Below are 27369 nucleotides of genomic sequence, written 5' to 3'. Positions count from 1 at the left end.
ACCTACGAATTATCGCATTATTTTGCTATATGCTGATCGTGTGGCTAGAAATTCAAATATGAAACCCAGTCTTACACTAGGTCTGTTCTTAGTACTGAATCAAGATATAATATAATAAGCCGTTAATTTGACGTGCTAGAAATTTAAGCTAAATATTGCAAATTGGTCTAGTATTTTTCGAGACTAGGTTAAATAGATATCGTTTGAAACATTTTTCATAAAGACATATATGTGATTTTGATAGGTTTTTTTAAATTTTATGCATTCTTGATAATGATCTGGTTAAAATCAATTAGGGTGTAAGCAAATACGCTACTAAGCGTCAATATTAGAAGTAAATTACTTTATATAAAGCAGGCTATATAATAATAAAAGCAACATTCAAATCTTTAATATTTATTCACAACTTAAATGCGCTGATCCGGAATATTTTATTTTACGAGCGTTGGTTAAAACATTTCTTACTAATAAATGTTTTGTAAGCTGTGATTAGTGATACAGTGTTTTGTCTTCACTGTTGTTTTTTGTTTGTTTGTCGTATGGTTAGTGGTCAACCTAGTGTCAAAGTTGTTCAAGCCGCCCGAGAGGCCTTTGACGTGGCTTAACGACTGTTATCTTAATTGACAACAACCGGGACCGACTTTTAACGTGCCCTCCGAAGCACGGAGACGCCCAGTTCGAATACCACTATGCGGTCACCCATCTATGGAATGACCGCGCCAATGGTTGCTTGACCCACAGATCGTTTACCGACTGGTGAGCGCAACTGGCTATGGGCGCCTCTGTCTTCACTCATATACAGTTACAACATTGATTGTAAGTGAACACTGTATAACTAGTCACAGCTTACAACACGTTTATTAGTCAGACAGTTATAGACTTACTGAATAATAGTTTTGTCTTTTATTATGAAGGAAGATGTTTTTAAAACAAAAAATTGCAAACCAACACTCGCTTGACAAACGGTGTCAATATCATAATTTTTTGACTCTATACAACGCATTAGTTAACTTTGCAGGTCTTAACCGGTTTCTGAGATACATTTAGCGGTAGTTTATCTATTCAAACTGTCATTTTTATATGAGCTTAAATGCTATTGAATAGATAAACTACCGCTAAATGTGCCTTAGAAACCGGGGGTTAATATAGCAGCAAATCGAAAATACAGTAGTGGTATACGCGGAGTGCGTGTGACGGAGACGTAACAACGACGTGCTTCCGTTCCCTCACACGCACTCCGCGTATACCACTACTGTATTTATATACCTTCAGTGACTTGTTGCTATATACAGACACACAAGCAAGCTTGCTACACACATAATCGTTCTAGCAGTAAAACTGAATATGTGTAGATGAACAAGGCACAAGCCGAACAAGTGAGTCGAGTCGGTTTTGTTGTTCGATCAATATTGCCGAACCCAATACGTGTAACAAACCCTTACTGCGTCTTATAACATGACCAGAATATGTAGACAATTTGTTTATTATACTCGTGTGATAACAAACGTGTTCACTACGTGACGTCATTATATCTGTGTCTCTCACTCACTACACATTGTCACATTCACATGATTCTTTTGATTATGACGTAGTGAACACGATTGTAACCTGAGTATAGATTATATCAAAAAATTATAATATTGACACCGATTTTTTAAAATAAACATGAACACAAATTTTCTTGTACTAATTTTATGAAGAAAACGTAAAATTACAAAATAAAATTGAAATTAAAGATACGGTGCGATACATTTAACACAGTCCGGTCGCACTATGCGCTCTTACGCCATTTTTTATTGAAAAAAAACTCCTTCAAACTATTTCTTCTTTCATTTAAAAAGACAACTCCCGAACTTAGAATTTAGCTCTTGTGTCTGGACTTTTACAAACATACAAACAACGGACACTAATTACAACGAGACATGAAACAATTATTTGTGGATCGCACCAATAATTGTTCCGTGTGGGAATCGAAACCATGACTTCCCGAGGTTATTGTAGTGGCGTGGCGACCTTAACCACTGCGCTGTTATAATCCAATTTAGTTTTTACAAAAAATATTTGCGTACATTTCAGTGATTCATTTTTATTTATATAGATAATTATAGAGTGGTACCAATTGTTTAGTTCTAAGTTTTTCAATAAAAAATGGCGTAAAAGTAATTTAATTAAAATTAAAAAAAGAAGAGATATTTATTATAAACCTAATTCTACCTTCGTAATAATAAAAATATCAACGATGATTAAACTGTATCGAAGAATACAATATAGTTACTTTTTATTTAAATTTTTAATTTTCAAAGACAATTTTTCGTATAGTTTTTGGTTGAATGAAAGATTTTTACTGATCAGTACAAGCTCTGCTTAGTTTGGAATCAAATGACCGTGTGTGAGTTGTCCAATGATCTTTTATAGTCCAACTTAGTAGAGAGTGTTGTATGCGCAGTTCGCGGCTGGAGGTATACAACATACAGAATGTAGAACATCAGTGACTCGACTTATACAGCTGACGGTGACCCGTTTGATACAGATACTTTATTTTGTAAATACATAGAATTCTGGACTATAATCCAGTTATACATTGACATCTGCCACATAAGAACTTATGTTGGGCGGGTATGTGACTATAATTATTAGATGATTACAAGATGTTCTTTTAGTTATGCAATAAATGCGCAGGTCAACGTACAATTCTGAACAAAATACGGGTACACTTAGCTTTCATTTTCAATCGCGTTTAATAATATTATTATTATTAAAATGCATGTTAGCGGTAATTCCCGTATTCTATTATATAATAAATATGCAAAGCGAAGGTTTATATTCAGTAATTATCTTGAAGTATTTATTATGTATTATATATGCACGTGGTCGGCGTGACAAAACCTCTCCCTCATTCCGGGAGGAGACCCTTGCCCAGCAGTGGGACATTAATTAAATTTACAATAACATCATTCAACAAAAATCTATACAAAAAAATCTCTTTACAATGACAAGTTTTAATATTACAATTAAAAAAGAAAATGCCTGAGTTACTTTTCTGTCGAAAAAAATGTCTAAAAAAGCTTTTTTTTTTCCACAAGTCTAAAATATCTAGATTTTAAGACAAAAAAGTAGGCGGGCACGCGGCACACGCTCACCACCGGCCTTAGAGATCAAACTTATAAACAGTTATAGATTTATAGACTTTAAAATCGAGTTATAGTCACCATTTTGAAAAATACTAAAAATTAATAATTATTTCTTTATACATATCGAGTTCCTCCGTGTTTCGGAAGGCACGTTAAATCGTGGGTCCCGGCTGTCGCTTTCGAAGATCTTTGACAGTCGTTAACAGTAGTCAGAAGCTTGAAAGTCTGACAACCAGTCTTACTTAGTATCGCGTTATAACCCAGGTAACTGTGTTGTGTAGTTCCGATAGACAGTCGCTGCATGTAAAATACTGGTATTTAGCATCCGGTGAGACTGGAATCCAACTCCAACATAGCTTGGAAGAAAGGCTAAGCTAATATACATTTGTTTTTATTTCTTTACAATTTTGAGACTTTCAATCGACTTCAAAAAAGGAGGTTCTTCTTTAACCGACTTCAACAAAAAGGAGGTTTTCTGCTTAACCTGTAAGTATGTATGTGTAAGTAACTAAATATTATTTTTTAAAGGTTTCTCAAGTAAATATTCTTCAAAATGTTGACTTCAACTCAATAAAATATACAATATAACATTTTTGACACCAATAGTATGCAATAGTTAAACAATTCAAATTCGTTGCATTTACAGTTTTCAGCGAGACACGAATCTTGGTATTTCAGTCACATGACCGATTGTTAATTACTTAGGTATCCTTAGGCATGCCAAGGCATCCCTACGCACTACTATTAAACGCTAGACGCAGATGTTGCCTTTAATTTTGCATTACACAAACTGCTTTAGTATCCCAAAGAATGCAGGAGCATCCTGAAGGACGCCAAAGCATCCCAAGGAATGCAGAGGCATCCCGAAGGACGCGAAAGCATCCCAAGGAATGCAGAAGCATACTGAAGGATGCCAAAGCATCCCTAGAAATTCCATAGCATACCGAAAAATGCCTACGCATCTCAAGTAATACCTCGACATTTCGAAAAATGTCTATAGGTATACCCAGGGCATCCCAGGAAATGCCTTAGCATGCCATGAAATCCCTTGACATCCCAACATATCCAAAATTAACAACGGCATTATTACCCGACTGCGCAACGCAAAAGAGGGTACTGCTTGTACTTCCAAGATTCGAGTCTTCCTCCATAGTTGTTGTCCTCTCGTCTCCCTCTCGCTATCATCACGGCGGTGGGCTAAGGGCTCCGGCTGTGTCCAAGGCGCGGCGGCTAGCGTGTGTGCTGTGAGTTTACTCGCGAAGTTTCAGCGCGTGGTCCTTGATGGCGCCACCGTCGCCTTCAGAGACGAAACGTTTGCGGCCTCTGCAAATAAAAAAAAGTATTTATTCATACATAATATGTACATGAGTACACGGTTCATTAGGTTTCTTTCAGTGAGCTCGTGAGGTACACAAATATCGAGCTTTTTTGTGTAGAGAAAAGATTTTATTACAAGTTCATACATACTATAATGCGAAAAGACTTTCCCCGACCTAATATTAAGTAAATACGAGTGCAAAAATATACTAAGATATAATCACATTTCTTTCGTACACTTTTGAATTAATTTAGCACGACATATTAAACATTTGGGTAAACATAGATAAGTTATCTTTATTAAATAATAATCACAAACATTCATATCTTATCAGTGAATTATGTCATTAGTTCACTCACTCGTCGTCTGCGAAGAGGTTAGTAGTATATTATATTAAAATATAATAATATTTTGTTTATTTATCTGTTGCTGTCGATTTCAAAGACCTTTGACAGTCGTCAACCAGTCTTACTGAAGGGTATCGTGTTATAACCCAGGTAACTGTGTTGTGGAGGTCAGATAGACAGTCGCTCCATGTAAAACACTGGTATTCAGCTGCATCCGGTGAGACTGGCTTACTCCAACATAGTTGGAAGAAAGGCTAGACTGATTGATTGTTTATTTATCATACATTTTTTCCAAGTTATGTGTGCTTCATAAATAATCTTTACTACAATATAATTAACACAATAATGTGTATTTCCAAAATAAAGTATCTGTATGAAACAGGTCACCGTCAGCTGTATAAGTCGAGTCACTGATGTTCTACATTCTGTATGTTGTATACCTCCAGCCGCGAACTGCGCATACAACACTCTCTACTAAGTTGTAGAAGTATAATGATCACTTGTTACAACAGTGAAGGAAAACATCGTGATGAAACTTGGCATGCCTGACAGTTGTTTAACACAGTTACAAACTTAAATAAATAATCTTTATAACAATAAATAAATTTAACCCATTAATGTCCCACTGCGGGGCAAGGGTCTCCTCCCGTATTGAGGGAGGGGTTAGGCCTTGAGTCCACCACGCTGGCTAAGTGCGGGTGTTCAATACATTTATTGAGAGACTTTGCATGCCCTCAATAAGTGTGTTAAACAAATTTTAGGCATGCAAGGTTTCCTCACGATGTTTCCCTTCACCGTTGGAACAAGTGATAATTATTTCTCATTATAGCAATAAATAAAAATATACAATTATTCTCAATTTCTATTCAATTCGGTCCTATTGGCGCTCGATGGGGGAGGCCTTTGTCCAGCAGTGGACGATTCCCGGCTGAGATGATGATGATGATGATGATTCTCAATTTCAGAGTCAAAATGCGAACACTAATCAACGCATCGAAACTAATCAGAAACCAAAAATACCAGTCACGTTACTTAGCAACCGAAACTAAAATGGTGACACCTTACAAAAAAGCACTTACAATAGAAAATTTAAATCCAAACATTGTTAAACTGGAATACGCTGTCCGAGGCCCACTATTTCTCCGAGTGACGGAAATAGAGAAAGAATTGGCCAATGGCGTGAAAAAACCATTTAAAAAAGTGATAAAAGCTAACGTGGGAGACGCCCAGGCTATGGGACAATCGCCAATCACGTTTATACGGCAAGTGATCGCTTGTATATCGTACCCTGAAGTTTTAAACTCGGGTAATTTTCCAAACGATGTTAAGGAAAGATCTTTGGAGATTTTGCAAGCGTGCGGGGGTAAGTCTATTGGGTCTTATTCTTCTGCAATAGGCATTGAACTTATAAGAAAATCTGTAGCGAGTTATATTGAAAAACGAGATGGTTTTCCTGCAAATTGGGAGGATATTTGCTTAGTGCCCGGTGCCTCGGCGGGAATAAAAGGCTGTCTGCAATTATTTGTCAATGATTTGCAAGAAAAATCCGGTGTTATGGTTCCTATACCCCAATACCCATTATATTCTGCTTCTTTAGCCGAATATGGCTTGACACAAGTAGACTATTACTTAAATGAAAGTAAAAATTGGGCGCTAACTTATGAAGATTTGGAAAAATCGTACCAAAATGGATCGAAAAATTGTCAAATTCGTGCTTTAGTAGTCATCAATCCGGGTAACCCTACCGGACAAGTTTTGAGTAAGGAAAACATCGAAATGATAATAAAATTCGCTTACGAAAAATCTTTATTCATATTTGCCGATGAGGTGTATCAGCATAACATATATGAGGGAGAATTCCATTCTTTTAAAAAGGTTCTGAACGAATTAGGGTCTCCTTACAATCAGGTCGAACTGGCTTCGTTCATGTCCATGTCTAAGGGCTATATGGGGGAATGTGGTTTAAGGGGGGGATGGATGGAGTTAGTAAACATGGACCCTAAGGTCAAAGCTAATTTGTATAAGAGTATTTTCGCTCGTTTATGCCCTACGACGCTAGGACAGGCCGTTGTGGACTGCGTTGCCAGACCTCCACAAAAAGGGGAGGACTCGTACGATTTGTATGAAAGAGAAAGGAATAGTGTTCTGCTCTCGCTGAAAGAAAGAGCGAAAATGATTGAAGAAATGTTCAATAAGTTGGATGGATTTAGTTGTAATATTGTACAAGTAAGTGGTTATTCATTTGTTTTTAAATCACACCCGGGACAAATATTTGTGTGATGAGCACGAGTATCTGTTCTGAGCTTGTTAATGTATCTATATAAGTATGAATTTAGAAGTATATAAGTATGTTTATCAGTTATTTGGTTACAGTACAAGCTCTGCTTAGTTTGGTATCAAATGACCGTGTGTGAGTTGTCCACTGATATTTATTTATTTTTCAGGGTGCAATGTACGCTTTCCCTCGTATCGAGCTACCGGTGAAAGCAATCGAGGCAGCTAAGAAAGCAGGTCAAGAGCCTGACGTGTTTTACGCGTTCAAACTGCTTGAAGCGACTGGTATATGTGTTATACCGGGTTCAGGGTTCGGCCAGGTAAGTTGATAGATTCAGTTTTAAGGCATTAGCCGACTTAAGGCCTATCCCCTCCCTTATTACGGGAGGAGACCCTTGCCCAGCACTGGGACATTATATTATAAAATGACCCGCGCAACTTCGCTTGCGTCACATAAGAGAGAATGAGTCATAATTTTCCCCGTTTTTGTAACATTTTTTACTGGTACTCTGCTCCTATTGGTCGTAGCGTGATTATATATATAGCCTAGCTTTCCTCGGTTAATGGACTATCTAACACTGAAAGAATTTTTAAAATCGGACAAGTAGTTCCTGAGATTAGAGCGTTCAAACAAACAAACAAACTCTTCAGCTTGATAATATTAGTATAGATTGAAGAGTTTGTTTGTTTGAACATGCTAATATCGAAACTGCTGGTGCGAATTGAAAAATATTTTACTGCTGAATAGCCTGTTTATTGAGGAAGGCTATATAAATTTCATGCAAATTGGTTCAGTAGTTACGGTATACAGTTAGACGGACAGACAGACAGACTATGTTTATTTATGTATGACATGTTATGTTATTTGTATGTATGTTTCAGGCGGAAGGCACATACCACTTCAGAACAACGATCCTGCCAGAGACGGAGCTGATGAAGGAAATGCTGGACATATTCCACAAGTTCCACGTACAATTTACTAGAGATTACTATTAAATATACATACATTATACATTATTTTTGTTTTATTTATTCTTAACCAGCTGACCCGGGGAATCAAACCGCCGAAAGGCTGATTAATTTAATCTTTTGCATTTTTTTTTATTTTTTTTTCGCCGTAAGAAAAGTCCTCGTACTTCAAGGAATCTATACTAATATTATAAAGCTGAAGAGTTTGTTTGTTTGTTTGAGCGCGCTAATCTCAAGAATTACTGGTCCGATTTGAAAAATTCTTTCAGTGTTAGATAGCCCATTTATCGAGGAACGCTATAGGCTATATATCAACACGCTACGACCAATAGGAGCAGAGTACCAGTAAAAAATATTACAAAAACGGGGAAAATTTTGACCCATTCTCTCTTATGTGACGCAAGCGAAGTTGCGCGGATCAGCTAGTTAAATATATAAAAAAAACCAATGGATGGATAGATACGGATGGAGAGGAGCTCGTGGCTTAGTTAACAACAGCCGGGGGACCAATCTCTGAAGTTTGCTTAACTTCATCTTAAGCTATTGTATAGTATGTATGAACTTGTAATAAAATCTCTTTGGCTTCAAGAATCACAAATGAGTACACGGTTCATTAGGTTTCTTTCAGTGAGCTCGTGAGGTACCCAAGTATCGAGCTTTTTTGTGTAGAGAAAAGATTTTATTACAAGTTCATACATACTATAATGCGAAAAGTCTTTTTCCCCGACCTAATATATAGTGTACATTGTGCATACCTGGTAGGCATACGCTTGAGCACGGCGTCTCCCAGCCGGAACTTGTTCTGGCATCGCTCCATGAACCTGTCCAGCATTATGTACGCCAGCGGCACGTCGAGCACGATGTCGCTCATGTCTTCCAACACTCGCAGGAAGCCCTGCAACGATATATAACATCTATACTAATATTATAAAGTTGAAGAGTTTGTTTGTTTGTTTGTTTGAACGCGATAATCTCAGGAACTACTGGTCCGATTTGAAAAATTCTTTCAGTGTTAGATAGCCCATTTATCGAGGAAGGCTATAGGCTATATAACATCACGCTACGGCCATTAGGAGCGGAGTAGTAACGAAAAATGTTACAAAAACGGGGAAAATTTTGATCCAGTCTCTCTTAAGTGACGCAAGCGAAGTTGCGCGGGTCAGCTAGTTAATTATAAAGTTATCCTAGCTGATGTGGCTACGGCGACCAGTTTCACTGAAACCAGCCAACTGCGCAGGACTTTTGTTTATAATAAACAAGTGTGTGCACAATACACAGGTACACTCTCTATTTCTTCAATCTCATAGTTTGGTGGGACGGTAGACACGACCAGAGAGAGGTCAGGCGTAGAATCGACGGCAGCACATGCTCTTGGCACGGACGTCTATGAAAATACTTCTTGGCCCGACCTAGAATTCGAACCTGGGACCTCTCGGACGGCAGTCGCATACATTACTGACCGTGCCACAGAGTATATAAATAACTAATAAACATACATATTTCACGCGTGGTGACTTAGGACAGATTTTTCTTACAAACCTTCATCCCCTATTTTATCCCTTTAGAGGTGGAATTTATAAAAATCCTTTCTTAGCGGATGCCTACGTCATAACATCTACCTGCATGTCAAATGTCAGCTCGATCCGTCCAGTGGTTTGTGCTGTGTGTTGATAGATCACTATCCCCCGGTTTCTGAGCAAATTTAACGGTAGTTTATCTACTCGATAGCGTTTTTTTTGTATAATTTTTGACATTCTTGAATGGATAAACTACCGCTAAATGTACCTCAGAAACCGGGGGTAAGTCAGTCAGTCACCTTTGAGTTTTATACTTTGCTTTTACACGGTAGAAGAATTCTTAAAAAAGAGTTCTTGTAGATTTTTTGTGTATAGAAATGCGATGTAAATGGTTTAAAGATAGAAATGAAATATTTACTGTTAAATAAACACGTCTCCAAAATTCTTTCTTCTTCTTCTTTCTTTCTTTTCTTATTTCTTCTTTTTTAAAAAGACAACTCCCGCACTAAGAATTGCTCTTGTGTCGCGGGGACTTTTACAAACATACAAGCAACGGACACAAAGTACAACCAGACCCGAAACAATTATTTGTGGATCGCACAAATAATTGTCCCGTGTGGGAATCGAACCCACGACCTCCCGTTGCAGTGGTATCGGCGTGGCGACCTAAACCACTGCGCCACGGAGGTAATCATTTATGGTTTACAATTATATAAATATAGTGTATTTTTGCATGTCAATTGTACTTGACGAAATGTGTCATTGCTCTTTTGTATTGTAACATCCATATGTACCACATTTAAAGCAAAATAAAATAATTCTAATTCTAATATTCAGTATAGTGCTCACCCTGTCCATTTGATCCGGCGTGACGATGACACATCGCCGCAGTTCCGCCAGGAACGTGCACAACTGTTCCTCTACACTAGAGTTTATGGCCTCCACCGCTAATAACACCGTCTGTGAAATAACAATAATATTATAAACTAGCTGACCCGCGCAACTTCGCTTGCGTCACATAAGAGAGAATGGGTCAAATTTTTCCCCGTTTTTGTTACATTTTTCACTGGTACTCTGCTCTTAGTGGTCGTAGCGTGATAATATATAGCCTATAACCTTCCTCGATAAATAGGCTATCTAACACTGAAATAATTTTTCAAATCGGACCAGTAGTTTCTGAGATTAGCGCGTTCAAACAAACAAACAAACAATCAAACAAACAATCAAACAAAGAAACAAACTCTTCAGCTTTATAATATTAGTATAGATGCGAAAGTAACTCTGTCTGTTACTCAATCACGCCTAAACTACTGAACCAATTTGCATGAAATTTGGTATGGAGATATTTTGATACCCGAGAAAGGACATAGGCTACTTTTTTCCCGGGATAATGACACATAATGGGAAACTAGTTAATAGATTAAGGTAAATTGTAAAAGTACAATAAATGAAAAAAAAATTAAGGTGGCGCACGAAGTCGCGGGTGAAAGCTAGTATCTATATATTAGTACAATGATAGCCGAGTGATTTAAGTTAGCACTTCCCACGCAAGTGGTTGCAGGTTCAAACCCGAGGCAACACACCAATCACTTTTCCAAGTTATGTGTGAATCAGAAAATCAATTATCATTGCTCTAACGGTGAAGGAAAACATCGTGAGGAAACCTTGCATGCCTAAAAATTTGTCAAGTCCCCAACCCGCTCTTGGCCAGCGTGGTGGACTCAACGTTTAACCCCTCCCTCGTTTGGGAGGAGACCCTTGCCCAGCAGTGGGACAGAAAAGGTTTTTTTTTTAAATATATTATAGCAGTCGAACCGAGCATCGAACCCGATGTCGACAACGCAATGATAGTCAGTGACTGTATTACCTCATATACTAATTCATGGTGGAAGTGGGGCACTTCCAGTTCCCTCACACATCTCATGGCTTCGGCGAGGTCCGAGGAGGTCAGGTACTCTTTCAGAAGCAGCTGAATCTGACGGATCAGTGACTTTACTGGCCTGCAAGTAAATAAATAAAAATAAATATTGTTGGACAACTCACACACGGTCGTCTGATTCCAAACTAAGCAGAGCTTGTACTGTAACCAAATAACTGATAAACATACTAATATACTTTTAAATACATACTTATATAGTTAAATTGACATCCAGGCTCAGAACAAATACTCGTGCTCATCACACAAACATTTGTCCCGGGTGGGATTCGAACCCACCACACGCGGCGCTACGGTTGTTGCGGCGAGGTGACCGCTTAAACCACTGCGCCAAACGTGCAGTTAATTAAAATAGCATGTTAGTTAATGACAGTTAATAATAAACTCAGCTGACCCGGCAAACGCGTTCTGCCATATAAATAAAAAAAAAATAGTGTCACTTAGGGGTATGAAAAATAGATGTTGGCCGATTCTCAAACCTACTCAATATGCTCACAAAATTTCATGAGAATAGGTCAAGCCGTTTCGGAGGAGTATGGCAACGAAAACTGTGATGCCAGAATTTTATATATTAGACTAGCTGACCCGCGCAACTTCGCTTGCGTCATCTAAGAGAATGGGTCAAAATATTCCCCGTTTTTGTAACATTTTTCGTTGCTACTCCGCTCCTAATAACCGTAGCGTGATGTTATATAGCCTATAGCCTTCCTCGATAAATGGGCTATCTAACACTGAAAGAATTTTTCAAATCGGACCTGTAGTTCCTGAGATTAGCGCGTTCAAACAAACAAACAAACAAACTCTTCAGCTTTATAATATTAGTATAGATATCGTTATTATAGTATAAGGGATGTTTTTACTCACCTAATGCCGCCGCCGACTCCCCAAATGTTGTCCAATCTGACTAGACCCTGTTTCATAGACAGTAGCGTCTCTGCCCTGTGTATTGCTTGTCTGAAAAAAAGTATACATATTTTAAACAAATTAACGCGTAAAATATATATTTCGGTAATAGGCTCGCTTCCTTATTACATGGGACTAGGGTTGCCATCTCTATATTTGGAAAACCGGACAAGACGCGTGAAAACCCCGGATTTTTGAGTCCGAAAGCCGGACATGTCAACAAGAAGAGCAACCACGACGGGAGGAGTGGGGGAACGGTGAATATACTTGGTTCATCGGTCGATAGTGGTGTGCGAGCATAGAGCGTGTATCGCGGGCAGCCCAATTTATTTTATTTATTATTTATTTATAACCCGGTCTACAAATTAAAGCTTCCCCGGACGCTCCCCGGATGCCCTCTAAACTAGGACAAATCCGGGGAAACCCGGACGGATGGTAACCCTACATGGGACTAACATTGTTAATGGCGAAACGTGGGTCGTGTATTTTATACCTCTGCATACTCCTTCGGGTATAACAGGCGTGATGCTAAGCATCGTTTAATAACAAAAAGGACTACTAATATTATAAACTAAGCTGACCCGCGTAACTTCGCTTTCGTCACATAAGAGAGAATGAGTCATAATTTTCTCCGTTTTTGTAACATTTTTTACTGGTACTCTGCTCCTATTGGTTTATTGAGGAAGGCTATAGGCTATATGTCATCACGCTACGACCACACGTTAACATAACATAACATAACCGACGTTAGAGCAATTTGTTTGTTTGAACGCGCTAATCTCAGGAACTACTGAATACTACTACTAAATTATGACTCATTCTCTCTTATGTGACGCAAGCGAAGTTGCGCGGGTCAGCTAGTATTAGTATATAAGTATATATGTGTGTGTAGGTACATACTTGGCATGTGAATTAGCATCCTGCTTGTCCTTATTCTGGTGCACGAAGCGCGGCGGGAGACAGTCGTCGGCGACGCAGCGCGCGATGAAGTTGGACAGCAGCACGGCCGCGTCCGGCGTGTCCAGCACCAGGTCCGGCAGCTTCTCCAGCAGACGGTCGAAGGCTGGACGACAGGTTGGATGGTTAGTCATACTATATTTATTTATTTAAAAACTTTTTATACAAAATTTGTACAAAGGCGAACTTAATGCCAAAGGCATTTTCTGCCAGTCTACCTTGGGATGATGCAGAGATTTAATGAAGTAGGTGTTTAAATTATAACGGAGGAAAATTAAGTTGAGAAAAAGGTTTATATTTACTATATGTAGTTATAGACTTAAACCCGCTTTCATCACTTTTAAATATCTATCAGATGAATCAATAATAATAAAATATTGTTAAAATCATTTGGCGATTAAAAAGTGTCCAGAGTTTGTTGGCAGCTCTTCTCATTGGCCCTACCTTCCGAACTGGCGGTAAATTCACTCTCTGTATCATTGACTATCATAAGTGTCAGCATTGGACCTAAATGATTAAATGATTTGATTTTGATTTTAATATAAAAACGAAAATACGACACTATGACGTCACTACAACGTGTTTATATACTAAAATATGTTCTCTCTGTGGCACGGACGGTACAAACTCAACCTCCTAACTCCGGGCAATTTCTGAGACTTTTTAACAGTAATCTCAGAAAAGACTTATTGGACGGACCCGAGATTCGAACCCGTGACCTCTTGCGCGGCATTCGCATACACTACCGCGCCACAGAGGCAGTCAAGACAAACGTTGACCATATACATGATATAGCATTACTCACCATATCCAATATCTTTGGCAGAAAACACTCTCCCGTAAAGGTCCGAGATCAGCACGGAAGCCATCTCGCAGTGCGACGGCTTATGGTCCAGTGCTATTTCTACGATTGTCTCGCAAACCTGACGACAATATAATAGAACATTTTAGAAACTAGGTATAGCATTTAATTTAAATAAAAATAAATTTATCTCATTAATGTCCCACTGCTGGGCAAGGGTCTCCTCCCGTAATGAGGCAGGGGTTAGGCCTTGAGTCCACCACGCTGGCCAATTGCGGATTGGGGACTTTGCATGCCCTCAATAATGTATTAAACAAATTAGGCATGCAAGGTTTCCTCACGATGTTTTCCTCCACCGTTAGAGCCATTGATAATTTCTAACTAGCTGACCCGCGCAACTTCGCTTGCGTCACATAAGAGAGGATGGGCCATAATTTTCCCCGTCATTGAGACATTTTTCGTTGCTACTCCGCTCCTAATGGCTGTAGCGTGATGTTACATAGCCTATAGCCTTGTTCAATAAATGGGCTATCTAACACTGCAATGTTTTTTTAAATCGGACCAGTAGTTCCTGAGATTAGCGCGTTCAAACAAACTAACAAACTTTTTAGCTTTTTAATCATGGCCTAACCCATTAGTTACGGGAGGAGACCCTTGCTCAGTAGTGGGACATTAATGGGTTGAATTTATTTGAATCTAAAAAATCATCAAAGTTCTTAGTCAAATGTGTCAAAAAATGTCTGTAAATTAAATATAAGATAGTAGACTGCTTGTCACCGGTTTCATAAGTGTATTTGTATGGCTGTAGCAATGACGAAAACGACTAAACCAATTAGCGTACGGTTCGGGTGAACGATCAATTAGATAAAAGTAATTAGACAAGAAAACTAATTTTTAAATATAAGCTTGGTTCATATTTTCATTTGATAGCCTCCTTGGCGCAGTAGTTTAGGTGGCCACGCCGATACCACTGCGTCGGGAGGTCGTGGTTTCGATTCCCACACAGAAACAATTATTTGTGTGATACACAAATAATTGTTTCGAGTCTGGTTGTACTTTGTGTCCGTTGTTTGTATGTTTGTAAAAGTCCCCGCAACACAAGAGCAATTCTTAGTGCGGGAGTTGTCTTTTATTTAAGTAATATATAAATATCATTGGACAACTCACTTGCGCTCATTTGATTCAAACTAAGCAGAGCTTGTACTATGGTAATCAAATAACTGATAAATATGTTTATATACTTCTTAATACATACTTATATAGATAAATTGACAAGCAGGCTCAGAACAAATACTCGTGCTCATCACACAAAGATTTGGCCCGAGCGGGTTCGAACCCACCATATGCGGTGCTTTGGTTATTGCGGGGAGGTGACCACTTTAACCACTGCGCCAAACTATGCTTGCGTCACATAAGAGAGGTTGGGTCATAATTTTGCCCGTTTTTGTAACATTTTTTATTGGTAGTCTGCTCCTATTGGTCGTAGCGTGATGATATATAGCCTATAGCCTTCCTTGATAAATGGGCTATCTATCACTGGAAGATTTTTTCAGATCGGGCCAGTAGTTCCTGAGATTAGCGCGTTCAAACAAACAAACAAACAAACTCTTCAGCTTTATAATATTAGTATAGATAGAAATTAAACTAGTGCACTTGAGGCGCCCATAGCCAGTTGCGCCCACCGATCGGGAAACAATCTGTGGGTTAAGCAACCGTTGGCGCGGTCATTCCGTAGATGGGTGACCGCATGGTGGTATTTGGGCTGGGCGTCTTCGTGCTTCGGAGGGCACGTAAAATGTCGGTCCCGGCTGTTGTCTACTAAGATAACAGTCGAGCCATGTCAAAGGCCTCTTGGGCGGCTTGAACAACTTTGACACTAGGTTGACCACTAACCATACGACAAACAACAACAGCGCACTTACAAGATGGCTTCTCTTAGAAGTGACGAATTCCAGCAAGTCTTCAGCAGCTGCGTTCGTGTCACCATGCTCGAAATACTCCAATATCACCGGTTCCGACTTGCGCTGCAACAAAATAATTAATTAATTATAAAAAAACGTGGTTCAAGTTGGCACTTCCCACGCAAGTGGTCGCAGGTTCGAACCCGAGGTACCAGTACTACAACTAGTTAGTTTTAGTACTACAACTACAACTAGTTTCGATTATTTTTTCATATGAAACCAACACAGTAGATAAAAATTTGCAAAACTAAAATGAATCTTTATCAATTGTGTTGGTTTCATATGAAAAAATAATCGAAATTAGTTCAAATTCCCACTGTCAATGTTACCCAAATGATTCAAAGTTACCCAAGTTGACTGTATTCGAAGGTATTTTATATATTTTCTGTCAAGAAGTCCCCAGAAATTCACCGGAATCTGTACATTTCTGGTAATTTTCCTTGAGTAGAACAGTGCTATTTTTTTTTATGAAGGGTTAGCTATCCAAACAAGGTTCAAATTTAAATTCAAATTATTTATTGCTTACTAAGTTATATATGTATACAAAAGGATCTTATATTAGGGTAGTGACAAACTTAGTAGCCTTTTTCAGGCATTGCAATTTTTACAGGGTAGAGTAAGGTAAGTTATTTAAATTTTATCATTATGTCTAGATTCTAGCTTCTATATAATATACACATTATTCTAAACTAGCTGACCCGCGCAACTTCGCTTGCGTCACATAAGAGAATCATAATTTTCCCCGTTTTTGTAACATTTTTCACTGATACTCTGCTCCTATTGGTCGTAGCGTGATGAAATATAGCCTATAACCTTCCTCGATAAATGGGCTATCTAACACTGAAAGAATTTTTCAAATCGGACCAGTAGTTCCTGAGATTAGCGCGTTCAAACAAACAAACAAACAAACAAACTCTTCAGCTTTATAATATTATAGTATAGATTAGTATAGATAGATACACGGTTGCGAAACTATAAGCTGTCTATGTATGCACGTGACGTCACAATGTCTGCGCATACGCACTATACATAACTATGCGAAGATTGTATGTATGTGTGTCAGTTGACAACCAACAGCTGTGTGCGTAAGGTCGTCGACCCTTGCGCCCGCCGCGTAAACAACACAATCGGACACAAACAATGACCTAGTTATAATATAACGTTGCTACTATTGATACATAAGGCGCCCATAGCCAGTTGCGCTCACCGGTCGGTAAACGATCTGTGAGTTAAGCAACCCTTGGCGCGGTCACTCCATAGATGGGTGACCGCATAGTGGTATTTGAACTGGGCGTCTCCGTGCTTCGGAGGGCACGTTAAAAGTCGGTCCCGGTTGTTATCTACTACGGTAACAGTCGTTAAGCCACGTCAAAGGCCTTCTTGCGGCTTGAACAACTTTGACACTAGGTTGACCACTAACCATACGATAAGAAGAAGATTGATACATATTCGTGTTATTTTCAATTTTTTTTTGCTGTTTTACTAGCTGACCCGCGCTTCGCTTGCATCATATAAGAGAGAATGGGTCATAATTTTCCCCGTTTTTGTAACATTTTTTACTGGTACTCGGCTCCTATTGGTCGTAGCGTGATGGTATATACCCTCGATAAATGGGCTATCTAACTCTGAAAGAATTTTTCAAATCGGACCAGTAGTTCCTGAGATTAGCGCGTTCAAACAAACAAACAAACTCTTCAGCTTTATAACATTAGTATAGATTAGTATACTAGCTAACCCGGCAAACGTTGTTTTGCCATATATATTAAAGGAAAAAAAAATAGTGTCACTTAGGGGGATGAAAAATAGATGTTGGCCGATTCTCAGACCTACATAATATGCTCACAAAATTTCATGAGAATCGGTCAAGCCGTTTCGGAGAAGTATGGCAACGAAAACTGTGACGCGAGAATTTTATATATTAGATAGTACATTAGTACAGATCAGAGCTCACACTACGTTTATTGTAAGACAGTATATATATAAGGTTACATATTATATGCGAGCCACGTCTTCAAGTTGGCAAGCATGTTGCGTTTTGTAATTCTATACAAGTATGTTGTAAAGATGCGGTCGAATTTAAGAATAATATGAACATGCAAACAGACTACAGGGGCCGAAACAAGTTCCATGATCAAAAATACTGATTTTACTGACCAAAAATTCAAAAATACTGACCAAATACTGACCATTTCCAAACCTTTTTTTGGGTGAATGGTGTGAAATATAAAGCTTATTTTCAGTTATTGGCCTCCACCATCCCCATAGACAACCAGCACCGCCTTTTTATTGTCTTAATGTCAATAGACTCCAAAAAACACAAATAAACCCTAAAAACGCCAATAAACTCCAAAAATTCTAATAAACTCCATTAAACTCCAATAAACACCAAAAACTCTAAAAAACTTCCTGTCTTACGAATATTCGATCAGGTCTTACGAATTTTCGATCAGGTCTAACGAATTTTCAATCAGGTCTAACGAATTTTCAATCAGGTCTAACGAATTTTCAATCAGGTCTAACGAATTTTCAATCAGGTCTAACGAATTTTCAATCAGGTCTAACGAATTTTCGATCAGGTTTAACGAATTTTCAATCAGGTCTAACGAATTTTCAATCAGGTCTAACGAATTTTCAATCAGGTCTAACGAATTTTCAATCAGGTCTAACGAATTTTCAATCAGGTCTAACGAATTTTCAATCAGGTCTAACGAATTTTCGATCAGGTCTAACGAATTTTCAATCAGGTCTAACGAATTTTCAATCAGGTCTAACGAATTTTCAATCAGGTCTAACGAATTTTCAATCAGGTCTAACGAATTTTCAATCAGGTCTAACGAATTTTCAATCAGGTCTAACGAATTTTCGATCAGGTCTAACGAATTTTCGATGAGGTCTTAAGAATTTTTTACGAGTTGAGAAGTTTTAACCCATTCCAAAAACGTGCGCAACGCCGCTAAACAAGCTTTCACTCCAAAAATATTGATTTCAAATACACTAGTCACAAAAATTAAGGGATATAAAAAAAATCAACATTTTTGGGTGATTTTCAACAAGCTGTAACTCCGAGGAAAATGGTCGTACAGAAAAAATAAAAAAAATAATTGTAGCTCCAAGTGTCTTGTTTTTAGATATGACGATGAAAATTTTTTGTCATGGCCAGGTCTGGAGAAATACTACGAAAACTACCGAAAAAATTTTTTCAAAATTTTTTCCCGTCCAAAAAATGGTCCACGGGCTTAAAAAAATATTTTTTGATTCTTTCGTTCAAAAGTTCTTTTAGAAATTTTAATCCTCTTTAATTTGCCGTATTCAAAAAGCCTGTCCGACGATTTGCCGCGGAGTTATCGTCAATCAAAGCAAAAAAGTTCTTTTTGACTTTGATATTCAATAACTCCGGAAATAATGATCGTACAGGAAATCAAAGGAGGGTTTTGAAAACTGCACAATATTCTCTATAAGAAAATGTAAACATCTTTAAGAAAAAAAAAAATTTTTTAATTGAAAACTCGGACTGAAAAAAAGACAAAATTTCGCAAAATTAAGGATATTTGGATAAAAAAGCAAATCGCAAAACGAGAGATCGTCTATCGCTGCCATAAGACACTGGTCCACTGTCTACGACCCCAATCGTGATGTGGTCATGCGCATAAGCCAATCGGGCTCGACGATGTCGTGGAGTGAGCATAGGCACGCGATTTGCTTTTTAATCGAAAAAATAAAGATTTTAGAGAGAAAAAAGAAAAATTTATTAAAAAAATGAATAAAAATCACTAAATTGCAAAATTGATTTTAGCAAAAACAAAGAATTTGAAGCTTCGGGGCACAACGAAAAAAAAATCGCGGCGCTTTGAATTTTTGAGGAATTTTAGGGGACACTTTGACGTTGAAAAATTACTGACGATATCCTTCGTTCATCCATTTTATCCAAAGTTATACCAAGTTATCCAAATATCCTTAATTTTGCGAATTTTTGTCTTTTTTTCAGTCCGAGTTTTCATTTCAAATTTTTTTTTTCTTAACCATGTTTACATTTTCTTATAGAGAATATTGTGCAGTTTTCAAAACCCTCCTTTGATTTCCAGTACGATCATTATTTCCGGAGTTATTGAATATCAAAGTCAAAAATAACTTTTTTGCTTTGATTGACGATAACTCCGCGGCAAACCGTCGTACAGGCTTTTTGAATACGGCAAATTAAAGAGAATTAAATTTTCTAAAAGAACTTTTGAACGAAAGAATCAAAAACATTTTTTTGAAGCCCGTGGACCTATTTTTAGGCGGTAAAAAATTTGGAATTTTTTTTTTCGGTAGTTTTCGTAGGATTTCTCCAGACCTGGCCATGACAAAAATTTTTCATCGTCATATCTAAAAACTAGACACTTGGAGCTACAATATTTGTTTTTTTATTTTTTCTGTACGACCATTTTCCTCTGAGTTACAGCTTGTTGAATATCACCCAAAAATTTGGTTTTTTTTTATATCCCTTAATTTTCGTGACAAGTTTAGATGCTATTTTTTGAGGTCATGTGATGCTTCAATATATGTGTACGTAGTAGATCATCCACATACACAGAGTATCCAAAGCAGCCCTCAGATATCATCACAGGACAAATCGAGAATGTAAGATTGGCCAACAGCAGAGGAAAACCAAAAAAATATATTGAATTTGGAAAAATACTGACAATACTGACCGATTTTCGAAAATACTGACTTTTACTGACCAGGTCCAAAAATACTGACTTTTACTGACTTTACTGACCTGTTTCGGCCCCTGCAGACTAACATTACATCCTACTAATATTATAAATGCACTAGCTGACCCGCGCAACTTCGCTTGCGTCACATAAGAGAGAATGGGTCAAATTTTTCCCCGTTTTTGTAACATTTTTTACTGGTACTCTGCTCCTATTGGTCGTAGCGTGATGATATATAGCCTATAACCTTCCTCGATAAATGGGCTATCTAACACTGAAAGAATTTTTCAAATCGGATCAGTAGTTTCTGAGATTAGCGCGTTCAAACAAACAAACAAACAAACAAACAATCAAACAAACAAACAAACTCTTCAGCTTTATAATATTAGTATATAGATAGATGTTTGTTACTCTCACGCAAATACTACTACACCGATTACGATGGGTATATCGGTAGCTGAAGACCCAGAATAACACATAGACTTAACATATAACCAACGGACACAAAGCACAACCAGACCCGACAATTATTTGTGGATCGCACAAATAATTGCTCCGTATGGGAATCGAAGTGTTGGCAGGCCCCCCACAAGATGGACCGACGACCTGGTAAGGGTTGCCGGAGTCCGATGGATGAGGGCGGCCCAGGACCGGTCCTATTGGCGCTCGATGGGGGAGGCCTTTGTCCAGCAGTGGACGATTCCCGGCTGAGATGATGGGAATCGATCCCACAACCTCCACATTATTGATCCACGACAAATATTTTTTGTTTCGTGTCTAGTTGTACTTTGTGTCCGTTGTTTGTATGTTTGTAAAAGTCCAGACACAAGAGCAATTCTTAGTGCGGGAGTTGTCTTTTTAAAAGAAAAGATAGAAAGAAACTCGAGAGAGGAGTAATCGGATAATACCTTCATTAAATACAGACGGTCCGTGGTTGACAATCAATTTGATAAAATAATAAAAACCGGACAAAAAGAAAACATTTAAACTTCTTGTAAACACGTCCCAAGGTCGGGTAGATGTAAACACACGTACATACATATCATTATATACTTTAAACAAAGGAAATAAGGTCGACAATCGTTTGCAAGTACATAAACGGATAAAAATAACATTTTTAGTTACGATATGACATTATTTTCGTTTAAAAACATTCGAAGTATATGTTAAACTGACAATTTATACGCCTGTTATGCGCTCACCGGTCGGTAAACGATCTGTAGGTTAAGTAACCCTTGGCGCGGTCATTCCGTAGATGGGTGACCGCATCGTGGCATGAGCTGAGCGTCTTCGCGCTTCGGAGGGCACGTTAAAAGCTATTTGAGACCCCATCAGAGTACATTTCTTCTCCTTTCCTCACTTTCACCCCCTACAACTTTTTAACGGCTTAGCTGATTTTCATCAAACATGTCTAAGAACACTCGCACATAAGTAACCTTTAATACAAAGAAAACTAAATTGAAACCACTGCATCCGTTCGGGAGTTATGATGCCACACACACACACACAGACAGACGCGTCAAACTTATAACTACCCTCATTTTGCGTCGGGGCTCAAAAATGTAACTCACAACAATCTCATCCGGTTCCGCTTCCACGATGATCTGCTTAAACTCAACATCTCCGTTCGTGATGGCTTCCGAGTCATAATTGGGGTCATTGGCATCCTCCACGTACTCCTCTAGCAGCTCAGACCCCGGAGCACCCCAGACCCCCTTGCCACCGGCGCCGCCTGAAGAAAAAACAAATAAAAATTCATAGTCATATAAGGGTTTTAGGTTACAAGTAGCTTAGATAACAACAGCCGCGCGGATTGATCTATAAAGTTAAGGTACGGTTGCCGAGGTTGTTTTGTGGATGGGTGACCATCTTATACATATCGAGCTCCTCGGAGGGCAATTGCAGGGAGGGCAGTTAAATTGTGGGTCCCGGCTGTAATTTTCGAAGATCTTTGACTGTCGTTAACAGTAGTCAGAAGCTTGAAAGTCTGACAACCAGTCTTACGAAGGAGTACCGTGTGAGGGCGCGTTCCCACTATGTCGTAACGATTAATTTATCGTTGGACGACTGTCGTCTCTAGCTGTTCCCATTATAACGATTGTTTGTCGTCAAAAGAAATTATCGTTTAGGACCTTTTATAATTTACTAGCAGACCCGCGCAACTTCGCTTGCGTCAAATAAGAGACAATGGGTGAAAATGTTCCCCCTTTTTGTAACATTTTTTACTGGTACTCTGCTCTTGTTGGTCGTAGTGTGATGATATATAGCCTACTAGCTGACCCGCGCAACTTCGCTTGCGTCCAATAAGAAAGAAACGGTGAATTTTTTCCCCGTTTTTGTAATATTCATTACTGGTACTCTGCTCCTTTTGGTCGTAGCGTGATGATATATAGCCTATGTCCTTTCTCGGGTATCAAAATATCTCCATATCAAATTTCATGCAAATTGGTTCAGTAGTTTAGGCGTGATTGAGTAACAGACAGACAGACAGACAGAGTTACTTTCGCATTTATAATATTAGTATGGAATAGTATGGATAGATGAGATTAGCGCGTTCAAACAATCAAACAAACAAATAAACTCTTCAGCTTTATAATATTAGTATAGATATTAGTTTAACCTTTTATAATACTAGTGAAGATTTAGGCCGGATTATTATTTAAGTGTACATAGTGACTGTTTAGAAAAACATAATCAATCTATACTATAATATAATAAAGCTGAAGAGTTTGTTTGTTTGTTTGAACGCGCTAATCTCAGGAACTACTGGTCCGATTTGCAAAATTCTTTCAGTGTTAGATAGCCCATTTATCGAGGAAGGCTATAGGCTATATATCATCACGCTACGACCAATAGGAGCAGAGTACCAGTGAAAAATGTTACAAAAACGGGGAAAATTATGATTCTCTTGTGTGACGCAAGCGAAGTTGCGCGGGTCAGCTAGTAATCAATATAAATATGACATATCACTTGTTTTCATGTGTACAAGGTCACTCGGATTAATAATATATCTTTGTGATAACAGAGTATTTTGTATTAAGATTTTATTTATAAATAAAATAATAAAAAACGGCCATGTGCAACTCGGACTCGCGCACGGAGGGTTCCATCCCATCTATACTAATCTATACTAATATTATAAAGCTGAAGAGTTTGTTTGTTTGAACGCGCTACTCTCAGAAACTACTGGTTCGATTTAAAAAAGTCTTTTTGTGTAGAATAGAGCATTTATCGAGGAAGGTTTTAGGCTATATAACATCAGGCTACGACCAATAAAAACAAAGTAGCAATAAAAAATGTTACAAAAACGGGGAAAATTATGACCCACTAGCTGACCCGCGCAACTTCGCTTGCGTCACATAAGAGAGAATGGGTCAAAATTTTCCCTGTTTTTGTAACATTTTTCACTGGTACTCTGCTCCTATAAGTAGACGTGATGATATATAGCCTATAACCTTCCTCGATAAATGGACTATCTAACAGTGAAAGATTTTTTCAAATCGGACCAGTAGTTCCTGAGATTAGCGCGTTCAAACAAACAAACAAATAAACTCTTCAGCTTTATAATATTAGTATAGATTCTCTCGTATGTGACGCAAGCGAAGTTGCGCGGGTCAGCTAGTTGTTACTATAATGATGTTATTCTCTGCAATTCAATGCCAAACTTGTTTTTATATCATAACATGTGTTTGATATGTTGCTTGTTTAATAAACAACATTTTGTGAAGGTAGATGAAAAAATGATGTCATTTTTTTCATTTCATTTATGTATGTGAATGAAGCAAGGTAAGTAAGTAGCGTTCTTTAGTTGCTTAGTGCCTACCCCTTTGGTAAAAGAGTGTGATATTGTATTTTTTTCCTTAGAATCCATCTTTATCCATAGAAAAACACTAGCCGACCCGCGCAACTTCGCTTGCGTCACATAAGAGAGAATGGGTGAAATTTTTCCCCGTTTTTGTAACATTTTTTATTGCTACTCTGCTCCTATTGGTTGTAGCGTGATGATATATAGCCTATATCCTTCCTCGATAAATGGGCTAAATAACACTAAAAGTATTTTTTAAATCAGACTAGTAGTTCCTGAGATTAGCGCGTTCAAACAAACAAACAAACTCTTCAGCTTTATAATATTAGTATAGATAAAGACTGTCTAACTAATAAACGTGTTGTAAGCTGTGACTAGTTATACAGTGTACACTTTCAATCAATGTTGTAACTGTATATGAGTGAACACAAAACACTGTATCTTTATATATATAATTCTTCTGTAAGTGTGTATGTCACTGAACTTCTCTTAAACAACTGGACCGATTTTGATGAAATTTTTTGTGTGTGTTCAAGGGGATCTGAGAATGGTTTAGATTCACAATTTTGTCTGCTGGACAATGTTTTTTTAATTAATTTTTAGAAATTAAAGACGTGTAGACAGGACAACGTCTGTCGGGTCCGTTAGTAGCTGTATAAAAAAATCTGAGCTTTGAAAGTTTTCTGTCTGAGTTTACCCCCATTGAAACTAAACATCATTTTAATTGGTTTGATTGGTCACCTACAATAACCATAGTGCCACATGCGGTGGGTTCGAATCCTACCAGGGACAAATATTTGTGTGATGAGCATGAGTATCTGTCCTGAGCCTGCTTGTTAATTTAATTATATAAGTATGTATTTAGAAGTATATAAGTATGTTTATGAGTTATTTGGTTACCATAGCACCAGCTCTGCTTAGTTTGGAATCAAATGACAGTGTGTATGATGTTCTAAGATATTTATTTATTTATTGACCAACATGTTTAATTAATGTTGAAAGTTTAAAACAATATGTTCAAAATTTTATGTTATTTCAATTAATCCCAGCCAAAACACTAATATGTGATGTCAATATGAAGTACCTAATTTGAGTACAAAAAAAAACCATTTTTGATAAAGAATACCTTATCTGTCTATCAATAAAATACCTAATTAAATAATCCCGTAAATAATGTTATTTATAATTTGTATGTTTATCAACTATGTCATAGATATGCTGAATACAAACTATTTTTTTCTATGGTTCAGAGACCAACAAATTGAAATTTTATAAATCAGTTAAAGATAAAACGTAATTGCATCAAAAGCTAAATGTATGGTATAAAAAGCGTATTGATCCATGTAGCGTAAGCTCAATATGTCTCAATTAACCAGTCTCACAATGTGTTTAAAATAAACCGCATTAACTCGTTGTGAGCTTCAAAAATAGCCTTCAATCGCGAAAGTTGTTTACCAAACGCCATATTACGTAATTTCGCATGCTGTGAACCGATACAACACGGTTTAACAACAACATAAATGTATTTGTATACATAACTGCGCAAAATCAGTGACCTTCGAAAATACGAACCGAATGGCCTATATCGGCGTTACGTGACCGGTGCGTAGTAAACAAAAGTTACGTAAAAAAAAATCGAAATGCACCTCTATTCATGGCATAGATCGTTTTCTAGAACTTTCCCCGGCCAACCGGTCTCAAATGATAATAAATAGAATTATACCCCAGTACAGGCGTGGTGCCGCTTACCTTTCTTCGGTAAGCCTCTGCCGTGCCCGTTGCGCGGTCTGCGGCTATTCTTCCAGCTACGATATTTCGGTAGCGGCGTCACAGTGTTGTTCACACTGCCCGTAGCCGATTCCTTGCTATTAGAACGCCAGTATTTCTTGTTTTTGCGCCGCAATCGCTCCGAGTGGGAGGCGGCGGCGTCCCCGGCGCCTTCGTCGGCAACCGGCTTCTCGTTATCGTCGACCGCCACGTTTTCCGAATCGGAAGCGAAACGCTCGACTTCCATTGCGGCGACGGATCGACCGGTTCTCTAGTATAAAATCAACTTTGAAAATATCCAAGCAACTCGAAATAGAATCTAGTGAGACTCTCACAAAAATGTGGGTCACGTTTATTTTGTTTTTACCAACGATAAACAATGGGCCGCACGACGCACGATAGTATTTGTTTTGGGAGCGCACGATGTGAAGTTAGCTGAATAACATGGCCGACGACGATGCTTTGTTTTTTTTGCCGCGTCGAACGCTTTGAGACTTAGCCTTTTTAGACTCGTTTGACGTTTAGGTGAAAAAAACTGTATGTAGTTTTTAAATTAATTTGTCACTTTTTTGTCATTACAATTATCAGTATCTCAAATTCTCTCTTTATTAGGTATTATATAAATTACAATATCTAACATAAGTTTAAAGTGAAATATGCACTTATGAAAATGCAACATTTTGTTCTTGTTATCAAAGTCAATCTAATAAGAATATCTTCGTTAATTACAAATTTACAACTTTATAAGAGCGATTCATTTTCTAACTACTTTTTATATGAATTTTTGATAGAATAGCAACAGAGAATAGGGAATCGCACGGGCGGAAGGGTTCATTGTAGGCCTAGATTCGACTGTTAGCGACATCTAGTGGTCATCAATTGTAACCAACAACTATAATAGTCGAAAGAAATTGAAAGTAAACAAAATAATGTAGTGTACATAGGTACTTAACATTTATTTTTATTACAAACGGAATAAAAAAAATCT

At 37.9% G+C, this 27369-nt stretch overlaps 2 protein-coding genes across 2 annotated transcripts; one reads left to right on the top strand and one right to left on the bottom strand.

Moving 5' to 3' along the window:
* Positions 1-380: 380 nt before the first annotated feature.
* On the bottom strand, positions 381-26822 carry Pdcd4 (Programmed cell death 4). Its single transcript, XM_076133490.1, has 10 exons — positions 26364-26822; positions 22381-22541; positions 16077-16178; positions 14158-14275; positions 13296-13458; positions 12357-12446; positions 11424-11556; positions 10406-10516; positions 8795-8934; positions 381-4454 (listed from the first exon to the last, which is right to left on the bottom strand). The coding sequence occupies exons 1-10, from the start codon at positions 26626-26628 to the stop codon at positions 4382-4384; spliced, it is 1356 nt and encodes a 451-aa protein (XP_075989605.1). The 5' UTR covers positions 26629-26822; the 3' UTR covers positions 381-4381.
* LOC142985294 (alanine aminotransferase 1-like) lies at positions 4810-8087 on the top strand. Its single transcript, XM_076133383.1, has 4 exons — positions 4810-4825; positions 5762-7022; positions 7241-7390; positions 7953-8087. The coding sequence occupies exons 2-4, from the start codon at positions 5769-5771 to the stop codon at positions 8064-8066; spliced, it is 1518 nt and encodes a 505-aa protein (XP_075989498.1). The 5' UTR covers positions 4810-4825; positions 5762-5768; the 3' UTR covers positions 8067-8087.
* Positions 26823-27369: the final 547 nt, after the last annotated feature.

Source organism: Anticarsia gemmatalis, chromosome 29, assembly GCF_050436995.1.
Source record: "Anticarsia gemmatalis isolate Benzon Research Colony breed Stoneville strain chromosome 29, ilAntGemm2 primary, whole genome shotgun sequence".
Lineage (NCBI taxonomy): Eukaryota > Metazoa > Arthropoda > Insecta > Lepidoptera > Erebidae > Anticarsia > Anticarsia gemmatalis.
Note: the sequence above shows the minus strand (reverse complement) of the source record. Positions and strands in the feature narration are given on the sequence as shown.

What these genes read in the sequence shown, in the direction of transcription:
- LOC142985294 (XM_076133383.1), top strand. Translation starts at nt 5,769, where the DNA reads ATGCGAACACTAATCAACGCATCGAAACTAATCAGAAACCAAAAATAC. An exon ending in TTAGTTGTAATATTGTACAA is followed by an intron (nt 7,023 to 7,240) that starts GTAAGTGGTTAT and finishes TTTATTTTTCAG; the next exon opens with GGTGCAATGTACGCTTTCCC. An exon ending in CGGGTTCAGGGTTCGGCCAG is followed by an intron (nt 7,391 to 7,952) that starts GTAAGTTGATAG and finishes TGTATGTTTCAG; the next exon opens with GCGGAAGGCACATACCACTT.
- Pdcd4 (XM_076133490.1), bottom strand. Translation starts at nt 26,628, where the DNA reads ATGGAAGTCGAGCGTTTCGCTTCCGATTCGGAAAACGTGGCGGTCGAC. An exon ending in CAGAGGCTTACCGAAGAAAG is followed by an intron (nt 22,542 to 26,363) that starts GTAAGCGGCACC and finishes TTTTTTCTTCAG; the next exon opens with GCGGCGCCGGTGGCAAGGGG. An exon ending in TGCCAAAGATATTGGATATG is followed by an intron (nt 13,459 to 14,157) that starts GTGAGTAATGCT and finishes CCTGTCGTCCAG; the next exon opens with CCTTCGACCGTCTGCTGGAG.